The sequence below is a fragment of the Haliotis asinina genome, chromosome 3, assembly GCF_037392515.1.
Source record: "Haliotis asinina isolate JCU_RB_2024 chromosome 3, JCU_Hal_asi_v2, whole genome shotgun sequence".
Classification (NCBI taxonomy): Eukaryota; Metazoa; Mollusca; class Gastropoda; order Lepetellida; family Haliotidae; genus Haliotis; species Haliotis asinina.
The window spans coordinates 36,533,766-36,561,622 of NC_090282.1; the positions used below are offsets into that span (position 1 = coordinate 36,533,766).

A 27,857-nucleotide genomic window follows, 5' to 3' on the forward strand; every position below is an offset into this window, starting at 1 on the left:
TTTTGATGAATATGATGAAACATTATACATAGTTGTATTTGTTTGCAGTAAATGTCGTAAAAAGGAAGTAGCATTCCTTTTTACGCATGTCCTACCGGTAGTGTTTCCGGTTCACGACCTTGAACGACCAGGTGCTTGTTGCCACGAAAGCTTGATCTTCATCTTCGGTTCTCCATTTATCCGTAAAGATGCCAGCTGTCCCATCACCCGCCCCTTCTCAAGGAAAGCCACAAGGAATAAATGCCATTCTGCTGGGACCTCCAGGTTCTGGGAAAGGCACACAGGTTATATTATAAACATTTCAAATGTCTGCGTGAGATCTCAATGTTTCAATGTTAGTTTAAGGTTATGAAGTAAGATATTAACATTGAGTGATGGAACCAGGTGATTCAGTAGGTGTATTCAGCCAAGTAAACACACTGATTTTCGATTCCGCAATGACACACAAAGATCTAATGTTCATCAGAAAATGAATGTTCAGCTACAGAACAGAATCTGAAAAGTCATTTCCAAAGACTTGAGCTGCTAGTGAGTTATAATTAACTGGGTTTTCCCCAAATCGGTATTTTTGTCGAATTCGACATCTTCAGTATATGTTCTGTGTGAGTAAACATGATATTGACAAGTGTTCAGTTCAGAGGACAGCAGTACAGTTTAGAGGTGACACAGTCCACACCTGTTGCCATGTGGTTACTGAGTCAGTGTGGTGGCTTATTAATTGAGCCCAGGTCATGCTTCGCTAACCAAGTATATCTTCATGTTTTATGTGCTATCCTCATTTTGTCCCCACCTGTCTGTAGTAAGTAAAGTAGCCATGCATGCAGACTGAGAAAACAATTGTAGACACTGCAATATTCCATCTGTATGGCAGGTGTAAATATCTGAATGGTGTAGACTGTTCTTGTGATTATTAAAATGTTTGTTACACAAATATGCAAAATTTCTATGGCATCTGAAACACTCTAAATGTTTTTTTTTCTATTGTAATAGCTTTTCAGTATAACAGAAAAGTAAATTGTTAGTGTCATTTAATAATGTCATTTATGTCCATATCATTTAACAAAAAATTAACTTACATACAAGGATATACACACTACTGAAGTTCAGTGAGAAGTCATGCTGAGTCAACATGGTCTACTGGCAGCCTTGACATTCCAAATGTTATATTTTGGGTTACATTTTCTTGGTCAGGTATAGATTCTAGTACCTTTTTAGGCTGAGTCTCAGTAAGGACTTCATCACACACTCTCAGGAGTCAGTCTATGGAACATCATTACACAGTACAAAAACTGACGGTTTCAGATGCCATAGAATTATTTTGCTTGAACTCTTGCATGACGTTCTGAATTTTCATGCATTGTTGTCATGAAGGAAATAGCAATCATGCTAGCCAAGTCTACACTATTAAGAGATATAGACAAAATTTTTCTGAATTAAGACATACGCTCATATCCCTCCTCAATTTTAATGACATCTGTATGTATATTCAGGTGATATGATTTGAATAGAAGAGGGTATACAGGCAGGAGTTTTTCCATTGCAACTGTCCTTTCACCGAACATTGCATTAAGCAACAAAAAGATACAAATATACAGTAGTTGAATATGACAATTCACTTTCTTATCATCTATACATATTTTGTAAAGGTAACCATGATATCTTGTCAGTAACATTTTATCATATCTTAAAGTTCCATTCCCACAGTCAATAAAACTGCATGTTTTGAGGCTCATGAGAGGCATGTAGAACATATGGATGTGAACCATATATATATTTATGAAATGTAATTGTATATGATTGCCCCTTATGATGAAAACTGTTGCCCACTGTTTTGTTGGTATTAGCGAACAGGCCTCAATCACATTTTGTGCTGTATGATATTCATAAAGAGTGCTCTATGGGACATAGCTCTATGATGATCACTTGAAATAACGTAAATATCATACCCATGTGTAAATGGTTTCAACTGATGAAATTGACAGACATTAATAATTATGTATTGGTTCAAGGTAATCATGGTAATAACTGGCGATAATACTTGTGATCACAACATCATCAATCATAATGCAACAATATACAATGTGAGAGGATTGTTTTATTTTACAGGCCCCTATGCTTGCTGAGAAGTATTGTGCCTGTCATCTTTCTACGGGAGACATGTTGCGAGCTGTCATTAGTTCTGGTAGTGAACTTGGTCAGCGTGTAAAGGGTGTAATTGATGCTGGTCAGCTGGTCAGTGATGATCTGGTTGTGGAACTAATTGACAATAACCTGAATAAGCCAGAGTGTCAAAATGGATTTCTTCTTGATGGCTTTCCAAGGACTGTTGGACAGGCCAAAGCTGTGAGTTTCGGTTGAATATGAGAAACTGTTGGTTGAATAGTTATGTGATTGGAACACTTCTTGGAATTTCTTTGGTATGTGTTGTAGGGTTCAAAAATGAAAACTGACTTGTCCCGAGCAATGGGCAAATGGTGCCCATTGCTCAGGACAAGTCAGTTTTCATTTTGGGCAATCAAATAATGGCATCTTACTTGTCCGTGAGCTAATAGATAATTTCTGCGTATAGTTTCAAACTGCAGATAAACTTGGATTTCATATCTGCTCAAAATGTAGCTATTGAATTTTGCAATGATAATAAATTAGAGTTACTTTTCTTTGCTATTTATCAGTTATCAAGAATTAGTCCCGTAAACCTGAACATTAAACACTGTGTAGATTTATTCTTTGATAACTACATCATTATAATTATGCTACAAAAAATCAGGGCAAGTTGAAAATTAGTCAGGACAAGTTCCTTTCACAAGTCATTTGCCCTGTGGCAAGATGCTTTTTAAAAACATTTCGAATAATGCGGGTGCAAACTTCAAAACAAAAATGCATGTAATTATTAATGCGATGAGGCAAATCAGGACATAGTTGACTAGAATGACTAAACACACTAATGACTACACTCAGTAATTTGGGAATTATAATTATTAATCCGACTCTAGTTTAAACATCTTATTCCCCCTGAACACATGAGCACTAGTAATTGACAGCAGAGAGGATGATCTCAGTTTGACATTTCAAACTCAAATGGTTAATTGAAAAGGTAAACAAAAATCGTGATGCAATCTTACATGGATAGTAGTTGACAGGTCTGCTACACTAGTACTTCAAAGACTGTTATTCTACTAGTATTACAACTTCTTAGTGCTAAATCTCTATTCCCTGTAATGTATTCTACCTGTTGCTATAATATAATATTTAATATAAAATACCAGTAATGGCGACACTGAGTGCAAAACACAACATAATAATGCAGGATTTATTAATGCGCTTCAGATATTGCTGTATTTTCACATTAATAAGTGTCTTGCATTATGTTATTTATTTATAGTAACATACCATGACTTGATTGTCCGAAATGAAACCTGACTTGTCCCGTGCATTGAGCGATGGGATTTTAAACCCCTGAGCCATTGTAGAAACTGTAGCCTAATCACATCATAAACCACACGTTCACATAATAATCATTTCACTCTTGATGCTAGAGTTATGAGTGGAACTTACTGATCTTTACGCTCTATTTCAAACACTTCAGTGTAATGCATTTTTCCAGTTGGATGACCTGCTTCTGAAACGCAAAACCAAGTTGGATTCTGTAATTGAATTCTGCATTGATGACTCCCTGCTTGTTAGAAGAATCACTGGACGACTCATCCACAAGTCCAGTGGGCGGAGCTACCATGTGGAGTTTCACCCCCCTAAAGTCCCCATGACGGACGATGTAAGTTGCCTTATTCTGATATTTGTGATCCAAGAGGACTGGGATTAAATCACTTATGAGTGTCTGGGTATACAAATCTGTAACAGTTTCTCCACAAGTGACTGTAGTGTGGGAAAAATGAGATTTGAGAACAGTCATAGTGTTGAAAAACAAGAATCAAATAAGAGTCAAGATTGGAGATGTCATAAAAAGACCGATAGTATGTCCCACACGAGGCACGCATATACCAAACTTTATGATATATTGGAAGTTTGTCTATTTAGTAGATGGTCATCACACATACTTTCTGGATTTTCGACCTTTGAAAGTCTGGGGTAGAATAGGCCTTCAGCAACCCATGCTTGCTTTAGGAGACTTTGCTTGTCATAAGAGGCGACTAATGGGATCAGGTGGTCAGACTCGTTGACTTGGTTGACATATGTAATCGGTTCCCAGTTGCACAGATTGATGCTCATGTTGGTGATCATTGGATTGTCTGGTCCAGACTCAATTATTTACAGACCGCCACCATATAACTGGAATATTGCTGAGTGTGGCATACAACAAAACTCACTCACTCACTCTCTGGATTTTCTGTCAGATGAACAAAGGGACCGTTCATAATTTATGGCTGTGAACTCATGAAAGGTCCAGAAAAGCTTACAAATTACCAACATGTATGTTAAGTTCAAGATGTCATTATGGTGATTATTAGGATTAATGTTGGCATGATAAATTAACTGTGAATGATATACTTGATGACTGCCACTCAGGACCACAACCTGTTTGCTGTCTGTGTGTGTAGCAGGTGAAGTCATTAGTTTCATCTTACAGAAAATGTTTTCTTGTAATAGCCATCCTCCATCAGAAGCAATGGCTGCCAATAGATTAAGTAAACAAGATAATGATAATAATAGATTTGTATAGCTCCTAGTTCCAGCACAATGGCTCACTGGCACTGAAATCATAATCTAATCGTTATTGTCTCGGAAAACCCATGCTACCTGTGAGTCTTTAGAGGGTTTCACAACAGGACTTATCCCACTGGGTATGCATTTCCTGCTTGGTGAACAGAGGCAGTTTTGCTTGAGATGAGACCACATGTATCACGTGCATTTTGTTGTAGGGCAGGACTGAATCCTAGATTATATGATCATGATAATGGAACTACTGTACCTTAGAAAGTCAAAGATGAACAACTACAAATATTTCTGCAGCCTACCACACAAACCACTGATTTTTGTTCCAGGTGACTGGAGAACCCCTGATTCATAGATCTGATGACAATGAAGAGGCATTACGCAAGAGACTTGAAGCTTATCACAGGCAGACTAAACCTCTGGTAGACTTCTACAGACAAAGAGGCATCCACACTGCTGTCAATGCAGCTCAGCCAGCTCATATAGTCTTTGCTTTGATAACAGCAACATTCTCAGCAGCTAGGTCCAAAGACAAAGTCTTGTTTTTATAGTCTTTGTCCACCTATTAGAAACTATTCAATTTTTTCTTCTGCTACAGTGAGATATATTATTTTTTATTATATTTTCCTAAGCATCTTTTAATGATGTAAATGAAGGTTTGTTGAAGCCTGTACATTGAGAGCACCTGCATTTAGTTGTAAGCATGGGATTTCTGTGTGCATGGTTTTGCGATTCTTTTGAAAATCATTGACTGGGGATCAGAATAATTGAAGTTATCATGAACTATATAGTTATCTGGTATCTGTAACCTTTACACTTTTGCCTTACCTTCATATTAGTAGATGTCTATATGTCCAAGTATAACAGAATATAAACCACATGGTCTGTGACTAGCCCTGGTAACCTTTGAACTTTCACCTTATCTTTGCATACTTAGGTACTTTTGTGGAGTGTCTGACTAAGGTCATACGTAGGTCATACTGGTTCAAATCGATAATATGTGTCCATGAAGCTTGTCATTTGTACTATTTGGAGACACTCATATACTGTGTGTTATGTGAAGTTTAGTTGGATGGGATTGCCTGTTGTTATTCATACATCAGTTCGGCTGAAAATGTTTCGAAAGTTTGTTCTGTGACTGTAATATCCAAGGCCAGACTATTTCATTTCCAGTTCTCCCGATTCACAAGTTCAAGATAGATATCTGGTTTTTTAAAAAAAAACCTATATTTGAGATTAATTTATTCTCATCAACTTATGAAATAATGTTGAAAAAATGATAGTTGTGTGAAAGCTCATTTACAGTAAGTTATGGAAAGGCCTTTATACACAGGAAAATCAGCTTGTCTGGTCCAATATACATCAATATGTCATAAAGGGTGATTGGGTCCTATGAGAATATGGTTTACTTATTGAAGGGTTTATGAAGGAATTAGTGTCTCAAGATTGTAAGTTAACCATGAATAACTAGTTGAATTAAACATTCACATTGTTACACATTAATAACACTGGATTTGCATAAATTAGCATCCCTTCAAATTTCATGCGTTACTACATATTTAAACCAGATGACAGAGAGCTAGGCTCTGTTGGGAAGATAGTGCTAAACATGAAGATCGTGTAACTGTCCATCAAATACTAGAAAACACATTTTTGTTCTGACATATTTGTCACAAACAACATGAATAAATTTATGATTTTATGTTGATCTGTACCACGTTTACAATACCTGTTTATTAATCATGATTCAAGTGCAGTTTAAGAATGTTATGTTTAGGCATTACGCACATTATACCAGATCTGAATAAATACTGTAGGCATAAACTAGAACCTGTCTAAACATAATCTGGACCTCTGTATACAAGAATGCTGCTGATAGAATATTGCTCATTCATAACCTTATACATGATTTGTCACATGGCTTTACATGTATATAAATCAATACAACATATTCATGCATACAGAAAAATATTGGGTAAGCATGCATATGAGGTATTTAAGATGCATGCTTGATTTTGCCAGTAGGGTGACCTTGTGGTTAAAGTGTTAGCTCATCACTCAAAGATCTGGATTCAATTCCCATCACAGTGTGTGAAACCCATTCCTGATGTTCTCTGCCGTGATATTGCTGGAATATTGCTAAATGTGGCATTAACTCATACTGAGCTGTTCAAGTAAGCTGTTCATTTGTAATCACGATGACTTTAGTTCAGAACATGCGTGATGCTATTTAGCTGTACAGCAAATTTCTGAACTTGTAAGTCATCATTTCATGCATGCTTAGAGTCATTTCTGTAGAGAGCCCGAAGTCATCACAGTTAACCCAACTTAACACTGTAGCAGAAGTCAGACTGTCTCTTCACCTTGTACTCATACCTTATATCAGTGCATGAAGTAAGCCCCATCCAACAGCCCATAACCTGGTAACTCCTGGTCTGGGCTTGCAACTTTTGAATATTTTCTTAAATCTTGCCATTCAAATTATCACATTATGACCGGCTACTTACTTCATACACTGCTTTTGATACACTACTGAACATTGCTACAGACCAAGAGTCTTTAGCTGTGGTCCTTACCAAATTTATGTACTGGCAAACAAGGATAAGTTGAGCAACGACCTGCCAGTTGACCAGTATTTGCATGTATGGATGCTGCTCATTGGTGCAGACTATTGTGAGTGAAGGGGCCAAAGGTTATTCCAACTTGTACACTGACCACGTAAGAGCCTTATGAGCAAGGTGTGTGCGTCAGTTGTCAGTCACTGTAAGTGTGCTAGCCTACATGTGTTCTACCTTTCACAAACCAAATGGCTTTGCTGATTGTCATGTGCCACCTACTTCTTGTAAATGCATTCTCTGCGCCGGTCCACCATATCCTCATTTGCCAGTAGTTACTAGTATGATATATGTCATCACAAGGTTCACATAGAAAAATGTCTTGTACATGTAGAAATTGGTTGTGTTAATTATCATCTGGTTGTTTTCATCAGATGGTCATTGATTCCAAAGGCATTGTTTAATAACAGCTATGAGTTTGTGAAAAGGATTTTACTGGATGGAATAAATGTTTTTAATCAGCTATATTAGACCTACCTCTCTTAGAATGTATGTTTGTGATTTCAACATGTAATACATCTTGTATATATGATTCAGAAATGCCTCAGTTGTCATGATAATTGGAGTTACGAAATAATCACAATCTGTGTGGTAAATAAATCATGGGAGATGTCTCGTGTATGAGACAGTGGTTGTATCCGTTTCAAGACAAGTCTTGATCTTAGTCCAGATAGAACAAGGTACATTAATTACACCAGAACTAGGTTCATAGTCAGGATTAAACATGTGGAGGTTTACTCAAGGTGTTCTGTTTTATGACTTCCCTTGGATTTGAAAGGTATTAACCTGGATGAGCAACCAGTCAGACAGGATTTTGATCGAGTGAGTGAGTTTGGTTTATGCCACATTCACCAATATTCCAGCTATATGGCTGTGGTCGGCATGGAGTCAAATCTGAACAAGACAATTCAGTCAACCAAATTACGAGTCTGACCACCTGACTCTAGTCCGTCTAAGCGATCTCAGCGTTGAGAGGATTGTAAGTCTCATACTTTAACATAGACCTTACAACAGTGGTAGTACTACAATCACTTTGAGGAACGGGGCCCAGATCCCATTAGGAATCTGACTGCCAGAAAATAGACATTTTGGTTTATGTTTTAATACCACTCTCAACAATATTCCAGCTGTATAATAGTGGTGGTAATTATCAAATCTGGATCGAATAACCTGATTAAAATTATGATCAGTCTACACAACTTGGACAATGAGTTACATTTACCAAGTCAGAAAGCCTGGTCTGTTGATCTTGCAAGTTGCCTTTCATGACAAGCATTGTTTGGGTTGTTGTTGTTGTTGTTAAACACAGCACTCGGCAACATTCCAGCTATATGGTGGCGGTCTGTAAGTAATCAAGTCTGGACCAGACAATCCATTGATCAAGGGGCATCTAAAAATCACTGGATTAACTCTCCTGAATGACTGAAGCCTGTTAACAAAAGGTGAGGTGAAATGGAGTTTTAACATCACACTTGAGAGTATTTCACTCATATGACGAGGAGCATGCATGTGTATGTGTGGCTGCTTGTACTAGCCCAGATTTAATAGTGCCAGCTCACTGAGATACCATGCTGCAGTTAAGCATGTATACCCCACACAGTGTACTGACTAGGCAACCAGTCCTCCTTGCACCCATGAACAGCAGAGGATGTAATGTGTACAAGAGACTTTCTCCCGTTACGTATACAAGTGACTACCTGAGAGGGGGTCATTCATGTGACTGCCTAATCACAGACAAGTATCCTATTTTAACATATTTTGTTATGATGTGGCCTTGGATCAAATCTGCAACCTTCCACTCTGCAGACACTAACCACTACACCCTGGAGGAGGTGGCTAAGCTAAGGACAAGTGTTACTGCTAGACACATATTAGATGATCCTGTGCACTAAATGCATTTGTGATAAGAGAGGCGGTACAACAAATTGGGCAAGTACACTTGGCTGCTACAGGTAGCTTGACGATTATGCACGTGCAATACATGCTAACCGTGACATGAAATCAACACTGCATATTCCTTTGAATGATAAGACTGCAATTTCAGGCAAAAGATACTGATATTCCACGCTAACCTTTAGTTAAGACGAAGACAAATAGATGATTGGGGCGTTGACAAGCATTTTAGATATTCAACAATTTTGTTAAAAAACCCCAGGAAAATGTCATTTGCTTCGTGAAATGGATCGGTGGTCCTAAACATATTTGCTCAGTATATAGTGCTGATTCAGTTCGTTGGGATTGTACCTGTTCCCAAATCGTGTGTGCTATAACAATTCATGCGTGAAACGCACGGGGAAAATGAACTTCTCGATATTTATCAGACAACCTGTCTCCCTCTTGTTTGATCGTTCTGTGGGGCGTTCCCAAGTATGCAAATTCGGGTCATTTGTCAGGTCGTGGATCATCTTATATGTGTTTACCAGTAGTTTCCATAATTCTGGAACTACGAAGTCACTAGGTCCAGCCTTTGTGTGTAAAGCTCCTACAGAATAATTCAGAAGGAAAATTAAAATGACATGATATATATTTGTTAAAGAAAAAAGTTTTATTGTGATCTGGACACACGTAATCCGGTCACATTACATTTCAACCACAGTTGTCTTTAGTGTACATTTTACACACCTGAAACTAACATCTCACCAATGAAGCATGGCAAGTCATGTCATGACACAGCATTTGGTACACACCTGGAAATGAAGCCCCTCTAAATATAATACCCATCACACTATTATGCTGTAGACAGTGTACATTATATGTCTACAACAATCAGGTTCCAAGAAATAAATGATCACAGATCATGAAATTAGATGTAAACAATTTGAAATCAGCAGAGATGCTGATATGTTAAATTTGTTAAAAGAAAAACATTTTTCTTTCATTTGGTCAAAGAGACTGTTTTACAGAAAAACACATATAGAACCTCCAAAATTAGAAGTAAAATTAATTAGCTTTTCAAAAGAAAAGTTTTTGTTGATGTTTTCTCATAAGATAAATAGAATTATATGAAATGTGGTGACTTCTTTCTGAAAAAATTGTCAATATGAATGAACATCTGAATGCTAACCAAACAAATACATCATTTCTGGGTCATGGTATGTATGTTTTCAATCAGTAGAAGTAATACAAAGTTATATTTTGACCACTTACATTGAATTTTAGCACTAATGTTTTTCATAAACCAACAATGTTATATAAAATGAAAGAGACCTAAGTGTATGCAGCAACTTCAGTTGATCCTAGTGTAAACATTAACACTGACAAAGTTACTTAACCTCACTTGTCAGAGTTGATAATACATGATGTGGTGACATTCATGTAAAGCCTTGTCTCAGACTTACTCCCAGTATGCAACACCTTTGCCCACCTCCTACCATCTTTGCCACTAGTGTAGATTTTACTAACAAAATTTTCAAAATGATCACTCACATATGAAGTTACATTAATATTTTGGTGAATACTGTTGTTTGAGTGTTATACTAAGCTGATAGAAGGTCTGTAAACAACTTATATAACATATCCCTGAATTTAAGTTTGGGTGGTTAATCATATTGCTTCCAGAGTGAAGATTTTTTGGAAAAGCACCCAACATCCTTATGTGTTCTCAAAATATAACTTGTACATGATTGTTGAAGTGAAATCCAAATTCCAATTGATGAAAGAAACAATTTAGCTTGGGGAAGAGTAATAATGCTTGCAACAGTCATCACATATGTTGAGTTGTGACTGATCGCAGTGATATGATAGTGCAAGGAGCTCACAAAACAGGTTGTTGCTGTGAGGAGCTTAAGAGTTCAGGATAAGGATGGGTTTGCAGCCTACTGTGACACTTTGGTAATCTAGTTAGTTCCACTCAGGTATATCTGCCAGGAGTAAGATATTCCTGACTAATGATTCACTCAAACAGAGTAATGCCCTGTTATAAACATGGTGACATTCATTGTTATAATCCATTTCCCTGTTAACAGGTTCCAGGCAGACAAGGCTCTATATGTACACACCTACATGGCACGGCAAGGAAGATAGGAAAGTTAGCAGATTGCACTGTTGATTATCCAGTCTGTTATTTCCTCATTCTGGTGTGATTAATACCTTTGTGCTTTTAAGATGGGTGGTCGTAATTTCACAATGCACTCCCAACTGTCAATGAGTGAGTGAGTTTAGCTTTATGTCACTTCTGGCAATGTTTCAGTAATAAGGACACCAGGAATGGGCTTTACACAATGTACCCTTTTGGGGAATCAAACCCAGGTCTTCAATGTGACACAGGAACACTTTAACCACAAGGCTACCCCACCATCCCCTAGTTGTTAATGAGATGGAACACAACTTTAGATGAGTGTTCATGATTTTGCAGACACTGTCAATAATGTGTGAAAAGTGTACTTGATTAGAATGGAAAGTCTTTCTGGTGTTGTAAAATCGTTATCATAAAATCAGCCACGCTGGTGTGAAGTGTTAGTCTTTTGTCTTATTAGAATGGAATATAACCAACTGGACAATCAAGGATAATGGTGGCAGCAACACAAGAACTGCCTGGAACTAACTCTGAAGGTGGTTTATAGCTGAATGGAATCAATATATCCCAGTTATGTCTCATTAGTCTGTGCCTGTGTGACTCGCAGTACGACCGGCACAGATGTACAGGGTATCATTCCCAGCTCAGTGATGACGGCAGAGATGAGTTCAGGTGGGGTAACATCATACACTAAGTTCAGCAGTGTCAGATGACTGTGTTCCTTCCAGTCCGACAAGTACGGCTCTTTACTGCCAACCTGTACTAGGTCACTGGGGTCACCTAAAACATGAAGAGTTGTCTCCCATTAGTTTTCATGACAAAAGATAACTATCTTCATAGGTTCCACTGTTCTATATCAGCATCACATGCTCCCTTGAGAAAGGATGGTATGGAAACAACTCAAACGGACAGAGGACTGTGACAGCTGTGATTAGATGAAATAGTGTAGATGTTTATGTGTTTTAAAGCACCAGTAAGTAAAACTGACCACAATTTGAAGTATTTAGAGCTGTCATTTTTATCACCATGACCTATACTAGGGTTGATGTGTTCTGCTTCCTGTGCTCGTAAAAATCAGAACTTGTTCTTTATTGTAGTTTAAAGGCCAGACTGTACACCTAAGTACATGGAGTGGCTGTTGATAGCCTGGATATATGTTAAAAAATATAGGGTTACTATAGAAGTCTATGGGAAAACATTGGTGTTGTGTAGCCTGGAGGTCACGTAAAACTGAAGAGCTGACTCTCATTAGTTTTCACAACAGAAGATAACTATCCTTGTAGGTCACCAAGAACTTAAGAGTTGTCTCCCATTAGTTTTCATAACAGAAGATGACTATCTCACAAACTCCCAGAGGGTCAGTTTCCAAGACATTTTATGATCTTTCTAACATCACAGAAAAGCAAACTCACCTGAAGAACAACATAAATTGTTAAAAATGCCTATTTCAAATTGAAACCACAACAATGGTATCCCGGAATCAGACATGTGACAACAGTGTATAGGTCATATATGTGAGTTCAGTGACTTACAATTTTAGATGTCACCTTCACTGTTCGGTAATGAAATACACCTATTGTAGATCATTGAGTCAATGTATGAAAAACATTATCACCTAGCCATTCTGCAGAATGACAACATGGATGGATAAATGGATGAGAGGCTTACCCAATTCATTGAAAACAAATGAGTCTGTTTGAACCCGTTCACAGAACTTGTATGTTTCACAGCAGACGAGGACCGGGACGTTACATGAGCGAGCCATCAAGGCCACCAGGGAGCTCCCTACACGGGACATCACAAAACCATTAGCAAGCAGTGCGTGCGAGCCTAGAAAGACCTTGGTTGCCTGGAAGTGAAGATGACAGATGGTCAGTCAAGGGCATATGGAATGATAACACTGGATGTTACTGGACAAGCAACACACTGACTAAACAAAAAATTTGATTATTGATTTGGTACATGCCATGGACTAGCCATATGGGTGTGCCAGCCCAAACCCTCTAGGATTCTAGAATAACATGTAATTTGTATCCCAAACCAAACCATCAGAGAGGAATTTCCACATAGAACACATCATCATGTGTGATAAAAAATATAATATTTCTTGTGACAGTGGGGTAGTCTAGTGTTTAAAGCATTTAAGCATTTGTCCATTATGCTGTACACTCAGGTTCGATTCCCAACATGGGTACAATGTGTGAAGTCCATTTCTGGTGTCTCCTGCTGTGATAGTGCTGAAATATTGCTAAAAGCAACATAAATCATTCTTATTCACTCACTCTAACATTTCTTGCAAGTAAAATGAAGATAACTAATAGTCACCACAGAAATATTGGTATCCATGTACAAAATATTGGCAAGCACCAAGCATCGAATCACACCTAGATAAGTAATACGTTCCAGCTTGGACTACTCTGATTCCCACCGGGACATGCTTTGTGATATAACTAAGCTTGAAGAATGACAGAGTGCCATACGGTCTAAACATTTACCTCCTGCATGACATATGAGGCTGAGTTGATTAACACATAGGAACACTGGATGCCAGCTTTCACCAGTCTTCTCAACATTTCCTTCCCTGGTGAAACAAAACACTGGTGAACATAATGCAATGGGTGACAGAAATTCTGCTAACTGGCATTTTGTATCAATGAAGAAGGTATAAAGAAAACAACAATAAAGAGAACAGCCTAATATATGTTATATTTGGTATAACATGTTTTTATAGTAATTTCTGATTCTGGGACTCTTGTTGGGTTGAGTCCTGTCCTGGATTTGAACCCACACCTTAAGAGACAGGCACCTAATTGCAGTAGACATGTCAGATGCCTAACCTGCTCAGCCACCGAGGCTGTTGATAATATTGAAAATGAAGTGTGAGTTTTATCATGATGTGTGTTCCACCTTGTTCTAAAAGACCACGATTGTATTATCTGTACTAACATAAAGACAACTATAAAGGGACAGAATATCTGACTCCGCCCCTTTGAGTTATAACATTTTGTTTTCACCTGATGTGTGAGGAAATCCCAAACTCTGGCCAAAGTGATGCAGATCAATGACATTTCCCATTTAGAGAAACATACAAGAATGTGTATGGTGCTGGCAAACAAGTATATCTAAGGAACATAACTCTGCACAGAAAACTGAGGTCCATTGTGCCACTAAATACTCACTTGTAATGATATGTTCCACTTGGGATTACACATTCTCAGTAAAGTACAGATTCTAGTACTTTTGTTGGTTTTAGCCACATCAAGGATTTGAAAACATAATCCCTAATATAACATGGTACATTTGACCACTTCCGAAGTGGCATTGTGCATTCAAATAATTACTTGTTCAACAACAGGATGTAACAAGATTTGACCACAGTCAATATCAAACAGTAAGTAACTCTCACAGGCCCTGACAACCCACCTTCCATTTTGGGCCTTCCATCGATAACAATGACCCTGAATTTTCTCCCTTGCTGATGTGCATCGCAAAGTACCCGTCTGATTAAACTTGAACTGAAATGTGTAAACATGTCCTAGATATATTCACAAAAGATTAAATCAAATGGTCAGTAATAGTTCAGTGATAACAATATAGAAGTATAACAGTGATATAACAATACAATGATATAACAAAACATCTCTATTCATAATGAATGACTGAGTCAGTGTCTTATTCAGCTTTCGATCAATATTCTAACAGTATCCCTTGATATACACTGGAAATTGACCTGTACCTTGTTTCCCAGCAGGAAATTGACCCGAGGCTCATGTGGCAGATGGAAGAAACACTATAATGACTTGGCTTTCCCACATGTTTGCTATCATTTTTATCTAATATAAACATTAATTTGTTTTTTTGAGAGGGCAAAATTAATTCTTGTTTTTTTTCCAAGTCTTGAGAATATACAACAGACAGATCCGTAAAAGAAGAAATTACATTGATCTAGCCTTAAACAACATTTAGACAACATAACTTTCACTTCACTATGATTTTATATCTGCATTAGACTCAGACCAGGGATAACAACGAGGTCAAAATACACAAGGAGATATCTCCAATTCACTTACAAGGGACACACACAGAAACCCAATAAAAAACCCCAAACATTTAAGATAATATTTATTACATGAGGCTAAGTGATCAACCTGGGAAATAATTTACAACTTGAAATGCCTACATTTATCTAAGTATAAATAGGCAGGAAAATGTTTTGTTAACGGTCTAGCTCATGATGGCTTTGAAAACTGATCTCAAGGAGCATGCATTATGGCCTCTTTGATACACAAGGGCACACTTGAACATCCTAGTCAGTGCCCTGTAGTACACTTAAGACTAACTCAGCATCTCATATACATAGAAGACAGATTGGGTGACTGTTTCAGATTTGTAATTATGCACGGTAAATCCATCAAAATGTGGCGTAGTTTCGAAGATGATACGTTTACACTATATGTCCCCCAAACAGGAAACAGCTTGTGAAGCCACTACAAATGTCTATGGGCAGATAATGTGGCAAATTATGTCATCCTAACTCACCATGCATAGACAACAATCACATCTCCATCTGTGATCTTGGAGCCAGCATACATAGAGATAGCCTTGCCAGCCATCAACACTTTCTCATGGATGAAGGAGTCGATGCTCTCATTCAGTCGCTGTTTAGCCTGGTTCAAAGAAACCATATTCAAACAAGAGCCAAATTGTTAGTGAATTTCATTTTTGCTCTATTCCACAGTCAGCATATACAGTCAAACACTTTTTGCTGAAGATGAAGGGATCCACATAAACACTCTGACTTATCCGACAATCACAAAATGATGGTAAAATAAGAAGTACATAGTCAAGTTTTTATTTCAAGACACCATATGACCTGCCAGTATTTGACCGTACCAGGGAAAGGATGGTTGTCTGTTTATAATGGAGCTTGGACCTGACAAACCAGTGGTTAATATCATGAGCAACAAACCAGATAGTCAAGGTGTGACTTACAGTCTACCAAGTCAGTGAGTCTGACAAACGGATCCACTGCGTTGCATCCTATGGAATATGGTGCTAGGAAACTAATTTGGAAACTAATTTTTCTCCATGTCCAACACTTATGAAACTTTGCAGATAGTCTGCAGATTGACTTGTTGGTAAACAAAGACATTTTGTGAAAGATACACCTGAAAAAAGAAATCATTCACTGAAGTGAACTAACATAGATGTCTGATTATCTAAAATTATTCATTCAACACACGACAGCTCTGCAGAGGAAAGTAAATTAATCGTTCAAATATCTGCACGACTGCAGATATGTAAGCCATGTGCAGGAACTTTGCACTTGTTTGATACAAAAGTATCATGAAATGAAAGTTCCTGTGTAATCCAGACATCATGACAACTGTTGTGTGACTTCCTAACAACTGACACTTGACACACATTCTGTATTTTGGGGGCCTATCATGTGTCCTACCTCAGCATCTGACAACTCCCTGGGCATGTGACTGATGTTCCACTTGAGATACTTGATGGCATTTCCCATGCTCACTGACAGTGGGCGGCACTGCACAAGGAAACTGAAACAAAGTTTAAACAATAAACAAGCTCCATACACATATCTGTACAACTGTCACTGACTGGCTTTGGGTCACACTTACAACTGTATAACAATCATTGACTGTTATAATGTCCTATTAACACCTAACATATAAAGTATAAAAGCATATCTAAATCTAATATCTATATATGAAAACAATTATGTTCAAACTAGCCATTCAACAGTAGCTCTTTGCTTTACGGCATTATATTTTGTGCACTTTGAGCATGCTTACGCATGGATATGTGTGCTGTACAAATATGCTATTATAAGTATTCTTAATAAGATGTTTCACTTTCCCTATGTCAGACTAATATCTGTATACATTTCTCTGAGTTCATCCAGTCACAATGGCCCCTATAACCCTGAATAACTTGGTTGTATGACATGACATTGATTTTCAAGCTTATTTATTTGAATGATTCTTGTAGCTTCTTACACTGAGTGTTTTCAGTTCCTGGATGAGACAGTGAGGAATGGCTTACTCATTAAGGTTGATGAAAAGCAAGTTTACCTGATGTAGGGTTTTATTTTATTCTCCAAGTCCCGGGAAAGTTCCTTCTGTGGGGGAGTATTGTAATCTGTGATCACCTACAATTGACATCATGCATGTTAGTCATCTTTGTTCATGTAATAGATAGGATGACATAGTCTCTAGAATTAGTTTTAGTATTTGCTGTGCAAGTTAAGTTTCTTTACATCAAAAAAGACTCCCAGAAACCACACATAAAGGATTGAAATAGTAATGTATACCACAGTCAGAACACTCAGCAGTACTGCATCATTGAGTGAGTTTAGTTTTACACTGAGTTTAGTTTTACTTTGAGTTACACTCTGCTATATGGTGGTGGTTTGTAAATGATCAAACTTGAGACAGACAATCCAGTGATCAATGGCATGAGTACTGATCATTATGAGGGAGGTGACATGAAATGTGGGTTTAACATGGTATTCAAGACTGTTGCACTGTTATTAGTTCCAATGTAACATGTACCAGTCTCAGTGTTCAGCCAAGCTTAAATACAAACTTATGGGTCTAAAAAGTCATATGAAAATCAAAACCCTAACTGCAGTTTGTTGATGCAGAATCACCATCAACAAGCTGCCACAGCAACATCCCATGTCATGTCTAGTCACAGCAGATTGTAGGTGATCACTGCCATTAGCAGTGTTGGCTCAAGTGAGGGTTTTTGAGTGTTTTGACTCATCAAATTCAGTGAGGACCCCCTCTATTTTACATCTGCCCATCTATTTTACATTAGAGGGGGTCCAGAAACATTATTTTCATCAATTTGGATCCACTCAAATTTTCACCCAAATCTAACACTGCATTAGCATGTTTCATTCAAATAGATTTCACACAATTTATCCAAAGCCGACAAATTAGTATTTCCTTCCAATTCCTGCTCCAATCAAGTGATACAAAGTTGCTTGAAAATGCCTACCATTTTGCATCCGTTAGTGACACCTTAGTCACTGTCAGATGCGCTATACGATTAATTGTGTGTATCACTAAATGAAGGCGTTGAGTATCACAGATATTATGTATGAAATAGCAGTGAGTAAAAATCTCATGCATATGATCATCCTGCTCGATATGTTTACATAAATGGAAACAATTTACAAGTCAGACTGAAATTAAAAGAGTACGGCATTAATAAGCTCTTGGTGTGTTGAGTGAGTGAGTTGACTTTTACGCCGCATTCAGCAATATTCCAGCTATATGACGGCGGTCTGTAGATAATCGAACCCAGACCAGACAATCCAGTGATCAACAACATGAGCATCGATCTGCGTAACTGGGAACCGATGTAATGTGTCAACCAAGTTAGCAAGCCTGACCACCCAATCCTGTTAGTCGCCTCTTACGACAAGCATAATCGCGTTTTATAGCAAACATGGGTTGCTGACGGTCTATTCTACCCTGGACCTTCATGGGTCCTTGGTGTCTTGAAGAGAAAAAATACAACCAGATTAATGTATATAATGGGTCTATTACTTTAGCAATTCTGACGTAGCAACAACATATGAAAACGTCAAAAATGCAAGTGGGAGGTCTTTCTCTTTCATACCCAGAGATGAAAAGATAAACTGAATGTAATTTATCATGGTGTGCATTTATACATGCTCAAATCATTATAGCAAAAAGTCACAAAATCGAATTTATCACTTTCCCCAATACAGTTTGTGAATGGCCTGATGGTGAATGAGAAACCTCTTTGGTATTTTCTGTATTATGACTACCATATTTGTAAAAGCTCAGTTCTGATTGGACCAACAGGGAATTCAGATGCATAATGCAAAGCAAGTCCCATAATAATAAACAAAATACAACAAATATCCTTTTACACCTAGAATCACACAGAGCAGACAAAATGTGCATCAAATATGCATCTATCAACAAATTATCAAACAAAGCTACTGCTTTGGTAGAACACTTTGGTCATGTGTGTGAGTGAGTAAAGTTTTGTGTGGGTTTTGGCAACATTCCAATGTCATGGCAGGGGATACCAGAAATGGGCTTCAAACATTGTACCCATGTGGGGAATCGAACCTGGTTATTTGGAGCGACGAGCAAATGCCATAACCACTAGACGACCCCACACCCCTAAGAATACTTTCAGCCACCCTGTACTTGTTTTATTCCTTAACTGCCAAGGCAGGGTAACAACAATTACAATATCTCCAAGTCTCTTGTCCAGTGATTAAAATCTAATCTCTTAACAATCCACTAGACTCACCATTACAGACACAGTGTGACACAATATTTTAGCCTGTAATACATACATCGGGGCATATGCACTCACTTCAGCTTCCTATTGATACAATAAAAGACTTATTATCCCATATGTCTTGCCTGAAATAGATAACTGAAACTTTGAGGTGAACAGCTTCCAGACAGAGAACACTGGCCACACATGGAATGTAAATGATTGTTTCATTCGTCAAAAACTGTCATATCCAGTGTTATTGGTGTTTACCGTACTGGTTTCAGTCACAAGTTGTGTCATTTTGTCCTGGACTGATTTTTGTCTCCAAAGGAGTTATAGCATTTCCGTAAACAGATACAAAAGACATAACTCTATCATGTTCACTTGAAATAACATTAAGTTGGTAGGGGACGCACGAGTCGACCTAATGCAACGTTACACTAACTACATAATTATTTTGGAATGAATCATATGGTAGCTCCCTAAGGGCTGTTACCATTACTGAGAGAAATGCATTGTTTATTTTTAAAGCAACGAGGCCTTTAATCAAAGTAATGAAGCAAATGAATAATGGTGATAATCATGCCTGTGTTGTAAGAACAATCAACTAGTCCCAGCAGATTATGTTGATTAAACTTAATACAGAATACTATTACTCTATACAGCAGTCCCATCATGTATATGGGGACCTTTTTTATGCCTTCAAAATCAATGCTAATTCATATAATTCATATAATTCATATAACTCGTCTGTAACACAACCCTGAAGAAAGCACATCATCAGTGCCAACACGACTCCTTGATTCATATGTTTGTAAGAATAACGTGCTTGTGTCACAATGTTTTTTTTATTTTATTTATGTCAGGCTTGCTGGCATGCAAGTATCTGTTCATTTTAAGCACTCACAAATCATGTTAAAGTTGAATAATGAATATAATCAAGTTCAGGAATGAAAAAGGTGGTGATTACTCCAAGGTGGTGATTACTCCAAGGTGGTGATTACTCCAAGGTGGTGATTACTCCAAGGTGGTGATTACTCCAATCGGATAATCTCAATAATGCAAACTTATTCAAAAATATGCTAAGTGTACATTGAATGAACCATATCAACACAGTCCTGCTTTACAATGTTAGAGATGTCCTAAAACATAAATCCTTACAGAATATTCCAGAACACCTACGAATCTGCCAGCTTCTCGAAAAGTTTGTAGCCCTACAAACTTCATAAGCCCATTCTTAACACATTGGTTATGAGCAAAGTCAAGAATTCTTAGGGCTACGCGCCAGTGTCAGGGTGATTATTTGTGTGATGAACAGTTCAAGAATAAGTGCCCTGAGTGATAAAACAATAGTTTGCTTGTCATCACTGTCACCTAAACTGAACTTACTTTTTTGAAGGCAGCTAACAGAGCCACACATCTGGCATTAGATCCACTGACAAGGCCCTCCGCATACTGTACACCAAGCTTCACAACAGCTGGGTGGATGCCACCATTAGAGAACCTGAAACATTGCATTTTCACAATGGCAGACATACAAAGCATATAAAAAAATAACAACTGATAGTAAGTAAATGGTTGAAGGGAATTACAACAGTTGAGAGGCTGCTGATGAGAATGTGCTGAAGGGTATTAAACCGCTAAGATGTGAATAAATTGTCTCAGTCTGAATTATAATTATTACTATTGTTATCCTAACATTTGTATAGCTACAATATCCAGCCCAGCTGCTCAAAGGCACTTTGATTTTCCCTCGATCAGTGTATCATCAATCATATTATCAACTCCCTAGGGAACATACAACTCCTGCCACTAGGTGTACTGAGCTAATGTGGCTTTCCCATCCTTACACGGAACCTATTCACAGCTGGGTGGACTGGGACACTTAATTTCAGTACTTTGTCCAAGTTTTACTGCACATTGCAACCAGGTCATGTAGGTGTTTGCACATATTCAAGTGGCCACCATCTGGTCATTTACAATGACTTCATAATTTCATTCAAGTGCACGGCGGTTGTGACACTAGTACTGCACACTAGGGGCTGTGACAACACGGAAAGAGTCTGCACACAAAGTTGACTCAAAGATTTCCACATCCAGTCACAGGTGGGCTCGATCCCGGCACCGAAACCTTGCTGGATCAGTTGCCTGGCGCCTTAAGCAGTTCGGCCACTATTACAACTGAGAAGTGAACTGATGATGAGGCATGTGCTGGAGTGTATTAAAACAACAGGTAAGTGTACTGACTGTAAGGTGTGTGTCAGAGAGTATTGAAACAACAGGTATGTATACTGACTGTAAGGAGTGTGTCAAAGAGTATTAAAACAACAGGTAAGTGTACTGACTGTAAGGAGTGTGTCAGAGAGTATTAAAACAACAGGTATGTATACTGACTGTAAGGAGTGTGTCAGAGAGTATTAAAACAACAGGTAAGTGTACTGACTGTGAAGAAAGGGTTAGAGAAAACATGACAGGTAAGTGTACTTACACAATGCCATTTAAGAAAGGGTCAAATGTAACACTTGATTTCTTTGAAATTACAATTTCTCAATAAGGAACCATGCAGGAATAAAACCCCCAATCACTGAGTTGAAGCCTTTGTGGCTGAGTGGGTTAGATGGCTCACTTTGTGTGCCTACTCTGACAATGTGGGTTTGAATGCCATGTAGGATTCAACCCAACAAAAGTAGCAGAATCTGTACCAGAAGAAGGCTGGTCTACTGACTGAACAATATGTTTGGAGCGAATTATAAATAGTATTATCCTGATCATTAAGAGAGAAATTGAGGCAATTAAAACAACAGGAAAGTGTACTGACTGTAAGGAGTGAGTTGGAGGGACCTCTCGTTCATACTGGTACAGATGGTTGAAGAGCCGGACCTTGCGCTGGACATTGGCTCTCTGTGGTACTTGTTGCTTCTCTAATTTCTTAGCTAACTTCTTCTGTGTTTCCGGTACATCTGCCTTTACATGATCAGGGACTCGCACCGTCTCCTTCTTCTGCTGACCTGCTGAGACAACAAGGAAAAAAACTAGAAAACTAGTTCTCTGACAAGGTGGGGTGGGTGTTAATCTGGAAATATTCATAGTTTGGTCAAAAATGGTCACAGACTGATGGAACTAGAGCTAATTATCCAAACTAGCTCCTACAAATTGCCCCAAAGTTGACCTCTTCATCAGAGTGATGATCAAATCTTGTTACGCATCTCCAGTGCCACAAGGCATATAGGTGATAACTCTTCTACATGTCCAAAGCATAGAAGTCTGAAGTTTGTTGCTTAGGCTAGCTCATATATGGCAAATTTCCCAAATTACAATTAGTATTTTGCTACAATTATCTGGTCAAGACACAGAGGACAATGTGGTTGTCAGATGGTGATGTATGGTAGTGTACATGTCTGCATCAGATACTGCCAAAGGCAGAGGTGTGACTTTCCTTTGACAGCAAAATATACACAAATTAATAAAGGACATTAGGTGGATTGGTTTGCTGTCATTTTGTTTCTGGCCGTAAGTTCCATTTTCATGTAATTTGACAGCCTACAGTACAAGAAAACCACTTGATTCCAAATGTTTGTGATTAGTTTTACAGCTTAGAATTCATCTCAATTACAGGGACATGTGAAAACACAAATGGAGTGTCGCTAACGGTAAAATTTAACCCAATAACTATACATCACACCAGTTTATAAACAAGTTCAGGGGTTCCAAAATCCCATTGCCTGAGGCCCAGAACAAGTCAGTTTTCACTTCTGGCAATCAAATAATGACATCACTTTTCCATGGGCTACTACTACTAGACAGTTATGGCTTACGGTTTCAAACTGCAAATAAACTTGGATTTTATTTCATGTTTGCTCAACATGTAGCTTTTAAATCTCACAATGAAAATAAAGTTATCTTTCTTTCTTATATATCACTTCTCAAACACAGTCCACCAATCATAAACATCAAGCACTAAGTTGATTTATTCTTTCATAATTACAACATCATGAGTATGTCATGAAAATCAGGGTAAGTGGAAAATTAATCAGGACAAGTAACTTTGTTAAAGTCACTGTTTTTCAGGCAGGCTACGGCTAAATAGTAAGCCCCTCTTCACTAGAGTTGAAGATTTAGTCCATATGAAGCTTGTTTCGCACACTGGCAGCATGTTACTAACATGAACAAAGCAGGAAATCATATCCATGGTAAAATATGAAAAAATTCAACAGAAGTTTCACCATGGTAATGGTTTCCATTACGTGCAGTAGGATGCATCACAATAACCTTTCATCAGGATCATACAAATACTGTCTCACCTGCACCCTCAGCTTTCTTCGTTGCCTTGGCAGTTCTCTGTGCCTCCTAAGAAAATTGTGGAAAATAATACAAATTGTAGATGTGAAGCTTGAAAATAATGACGTTAATCAGGTGCTAAATACACTGTTTATACTGTGGGACAATGTGGGGCCAAAGATTAAAAAGTAATTGACTGCTGGATTAGATCAAGCAAAAGAAACATCAAATGGGGGTTTGAATTGACCAAGTTGACATAAAATCTGCAGATCAGTGGAAAAATGCCATTCTGTAAGATAGTTTCACCATGAGAACAGATGAAGATGCTCATATTTCTAACTTAGGTGTGTTGCAAAAATGATATTCTGACACTTTCATTTCAACATAGTGTTTGTTTAATTCAGATGATCTTGCTGGTGGTGAAAGAGTGAGTTGTAAAGTGAAATCCAGTTGTATCAAAAGGCAAATTTTAGCTACCCATGCCGAAACTGCTCACAAAATAAAGACAGATCTCCCATTTTTCCATTTCACAAAGTCACAAATGATCTTGTATTTTACCTGTTTAGCCCTACGTTCTGCTTTAAGTTCTGCTTTGCTTTTCTGTGGAACATCCTGTCCCTCCTCTTTTGCAGTGTCATCTTTTAAGGTTCCTTGATTTGGACCATCTTGTTTTTTCACTACTTCCTCTTTGGGAGGCTTTTTTGAACCTCCATCTCCACCTGACTTTTTGTTTTTTGATTTGTTCTTTTTCTTAGAGCCTTCAGGAGCTTGACCTTTAGCTTCAGCTCTTGATTCAGGGGCACCATCTACTGCATCCGCCATTTCTGGAAACAGGACAAAATAAAACTCATTGATCATATGATTAAGCCTAGGCGTGGTTATGGAATACAGATTTTTAGACTTGATAGAGTGGATGCCATAGAGCATTCCCTCAGATTCACATACTGAAGAGGACGTGCATCATCAGTGTGCATCCACAAATGTACAACAAAGTTATATTTGCTATTCATGTTAAATTTGATTTGTTAGTACATAATATCCAACCATACCAACTGTGTACATCTAAAGATCTTTTGGAAAAACTTTCTTTTTAAATTCAAACTTAGAGATGACATTTAACCTTACATCTCTTCACTTACAGATTTTTGTTGAAATATGGGTCATACAGCATTGAACATTTTGAATCTAGAACATAATGTTTTGTTTTCCCAATAAAACCAATTCATGATAGACAGGTCTTAGTTTCCAAGACTTTAAGATGATTTGTCTAATAACGAAAAACACTAAAAACTGCAGCACCAAAACACCGCACTGGTTAGCAAACAGTTATTAACCCTATTTAACAAACTTACTCCTCCATTCCTCAAATTAATGAAAACAAATTAATAATGATACTACATTAGCTGCTCACCAATGTGTCTAGCCTGTCCACTGCTGCCAATCATGATTTTATATAACTCGGTAGAACAAAATCATGGCAGTATAAATAGATGTTTTCCCTCAACTACATGTAACAGTTATCAACATTCCAAATTTCTCATGCCATTTGTGAAATAATACATATATTTATATCATACAGTAGTCTTAAAAAATCAATTATGCAAACATTTGAGTGATTTTTTCACGGTAGATCGATAGGGAATGAAACAATCAATGACTTATGAACTTGAAGTTCTTGTTACTATAGCTCATGGGACAACCCCCACCCCATCCCACCACCCAAAACCACTGATGAAGTTATTATTTTTTATACGGCTCATACCGTTATCATTAATTTTGTAACTTACAGTAAAGAATTTTCTGTTGCTGCCCATATTAATAGTAAAAATGGTGGGGGAAAATTCTGTAATTGTAATAGACCATGACTGCGCACTTGTGCTACTGATGTATTGGCGATAACATATTACTTCAATATATTATATTTCCTCATCGTAAAAGTTTAGGGGGAATACAGGTGCAAGTTTTACTGATATATACAGTCGAACCCCATTGTCTCGGACTCGGTTGAGACGAATTCTCGGATGTGTCGAACTGACATCTCGGTCCCTGCCGATTTCCTTATTTTTATCATTATTTTTACCCTGATGTGTTGAACTAGATGTGTCGAATTCCCGGTTGTGTCGAACTCATTTTAGGGTCCCCAAAGGCTCTAACAAGTACAAATTTACCCTTTTGTCTCGAACTGTCAAAGCTGGTTGTTGCAACTGAAAACTTCAGTCGCGCAATCGGAAGTCATCCTCATAAACGTGCTACTTAAAGATCAAAAGTAACGATTAACGGACTCAACAATCAAGTGACATGTTTAACTACGCATCTATACACACATTGTCAGCACACTTACCAACTGAATTGTACTCAAACAATTAACCATAATTAAGTTGTTACCAGTGACACGTTGATCACGGACCGACAGGATATCTTTAAACAAACAATGGCGCATGTTGTTGTCATGTGACAGTCTATGTTAGCGGTCATGTGATTTCCTTGAAAATACAAAATGAGAAGTGAGGAAAACGGAGATGGATTATCTAAATTGATGTTTTGTTTTTGGTTTAGTATTTAAGGTGTAGGATCAATTTTTTTAACCAGTACGGTTAGTAACATGGCAGGACAATTCAGCGAAGGACCCGTTCAGCCCGAGGGGATAACTGGATCGCATGTTACACCTAAAAAGCGAAAATTATCTGTTAGGACAATAGAGACAAAATACGAGGCTGTCATAGATAAATTCCCCACATGTACACGTATGTACATTCCGATTCCGTTTGTATGAACTATACAACTTTTCATATTGACTGAAAATGAATTAGTGCTGTCAACTCAATGGGATCGCTTGTGAGTTTGTTAAATTATTCTTGTTCTTATCTTGTTGTATGCATATTTATTTGCCATGACGAATAAAGTGATTGAATTGATTTACATTTGTATATGTTGTAATTTAAAGATCAATACTGCCGTAAACATTTATTGCAAAGATATATTGTTCATATGTGCATCCTACTGCAAAATAACGATGTGTTAAGCAACGTGGTCGTGTTGGTTCTTGGTCTTTTCAATGCTGACGGATGTGTCGAACACTCGGATAAGTCGAACTTTCCCCTTTGACCCAACGAGTTCGACACAACGGGGTTTGACTGTATATATGTTGCTCATGATAATTAAATACCCTTAACCTGGACTTATGAATCATTAGGAGTTAAGGGCAGACAGGAGTTTTACTGTTTCACTAAGTAAATATATTGTTCCAACATATGAAAAGGTTTAAAATTTCGGTTACAGTACACATGAACTGGAATATCGAGGATACTTAGATATAGAAATTGGGCCTCCTATGTTGGTACGTGCAGGACTTGGGTTATTGCAAAACGAACGAAATGCATGTCATATCATGATATCTTATACAAACCGTATAATTACAAATCTATCCCATGTTTCTAATACCTTGGATAAGAGCTGTTTCACACTTAAGATGAAATCGGCCAATTAGTACCAGCTGTTTGATGGTGATCGAAAACTGGACTAGCGTAATGACACAACAGCATGTTGTCATGTTTTAACTTACCGTGTAGAGTGACCTCCAGACACTCAGCTCGAAAAAGGAAGAAATCTGAAACACTGTTGATCGCCTGGAATGTACTGCGACTGAGCGGACGACTAATTACTTATTTGAAGTTGTTTACCTTGAAAACCTGAGTTTGCATCAGACAGGAAGTGGAGTAATAATCCGGAGGAACCGAACAACAGTGAACAGCTTGTGAACTGGATATTGATAATCGGACGAATTCCATTTGCTGAATTACGTTTCATTATTTGTCGGTTGTCGATTAACTGACAATTTTAACCAGTTTAATTTGTAATTTTTTTGATGTAAGAACATCTACACACAACTTAAAAAACCACCATGGGATTAATGCATACGTAAATATATTTCGTAAATGAGTGTTCGGGCCCTGCGCCAGGGTCACCACATTAATTCCCTTACCTCC

General features: G+C 37.8%; 2 protein-coding genes across 5 annotated transcripts; one reads left to right on the top strand and one right to left on the bottom strand.

Annotated features, from left to right (window-relative positions):
• Positions 1-99: 99 nt before the first annotated feature.
• Positions 100-8,023, top strand: LOC137277906 (adenylate kinase 2, mitochondrial-like). Its single transcript, XM_067809906.1, has 4 exons — positions 100-284; positions 2,107-2,343; positions 3,605-3,772; positions 5,001-8,023. The coding sequence occupies exons 1-4, from the start codon at positions 189-191 to the stop codon at positions 5,220-5,222; spliced, it is 723 nt and encodes a 240-aa protein (XP_067666007.1). The 5' UTR covers positions 100-188; the 3' UTR covers positions 5,223-8,023.
• Positions 8,024-9,810: 1,787 nt separating this feature from the next.
• Positions 9,811-27,603, bottom strand: LOC137277916 (translation initiation factor eIF2B subunit delta-like). 4 transcript variants are annotated; one of them, XM_067809920.1, is made up of 12 exons: positions 27,434-27,603; positions 24,430-24,695; positions 23,895-23,940; positions 22,412-22,601; positions 20,983-21,097; positions 17,397-17,473; positions 16,760-16,862; positions 15,841-15,968; positions 14,725-14,816; positions 13,797-13,882; positions 12,970-13,150; positions 9,811-12,081 (listed from the first exon to the last, which is right to left on the bottom strand). In XM_067809920.1, exons 2-12 carry the CDS (start codon positions 24,691-24,693, stop codon positions 11,873-11,875), a joined length of 1,491 nt encoding a protein of 496 aa, XP_067666021.1. In that variant the 5' UTR covers positions 24,694-24,695; positions 27,434-27,603; the 3' UTR covers positions 9,811-11,872. The 4 variants fall into 4 exon arrangements, with proteins under 4 accessions (XP_067666021.1, XP_067666022.1, XP_067666019.1 ...); XM_067809921.1 differs by having other exon boundaries at positions 27,552-27,597; XM_067809918.1 differs by having other exon boundaries at positions 22,412-22,604; positions 27,552-27,597.
• Between the last annotated feature and the right edge of the window lie 254 nt (positions 27,604-27,857).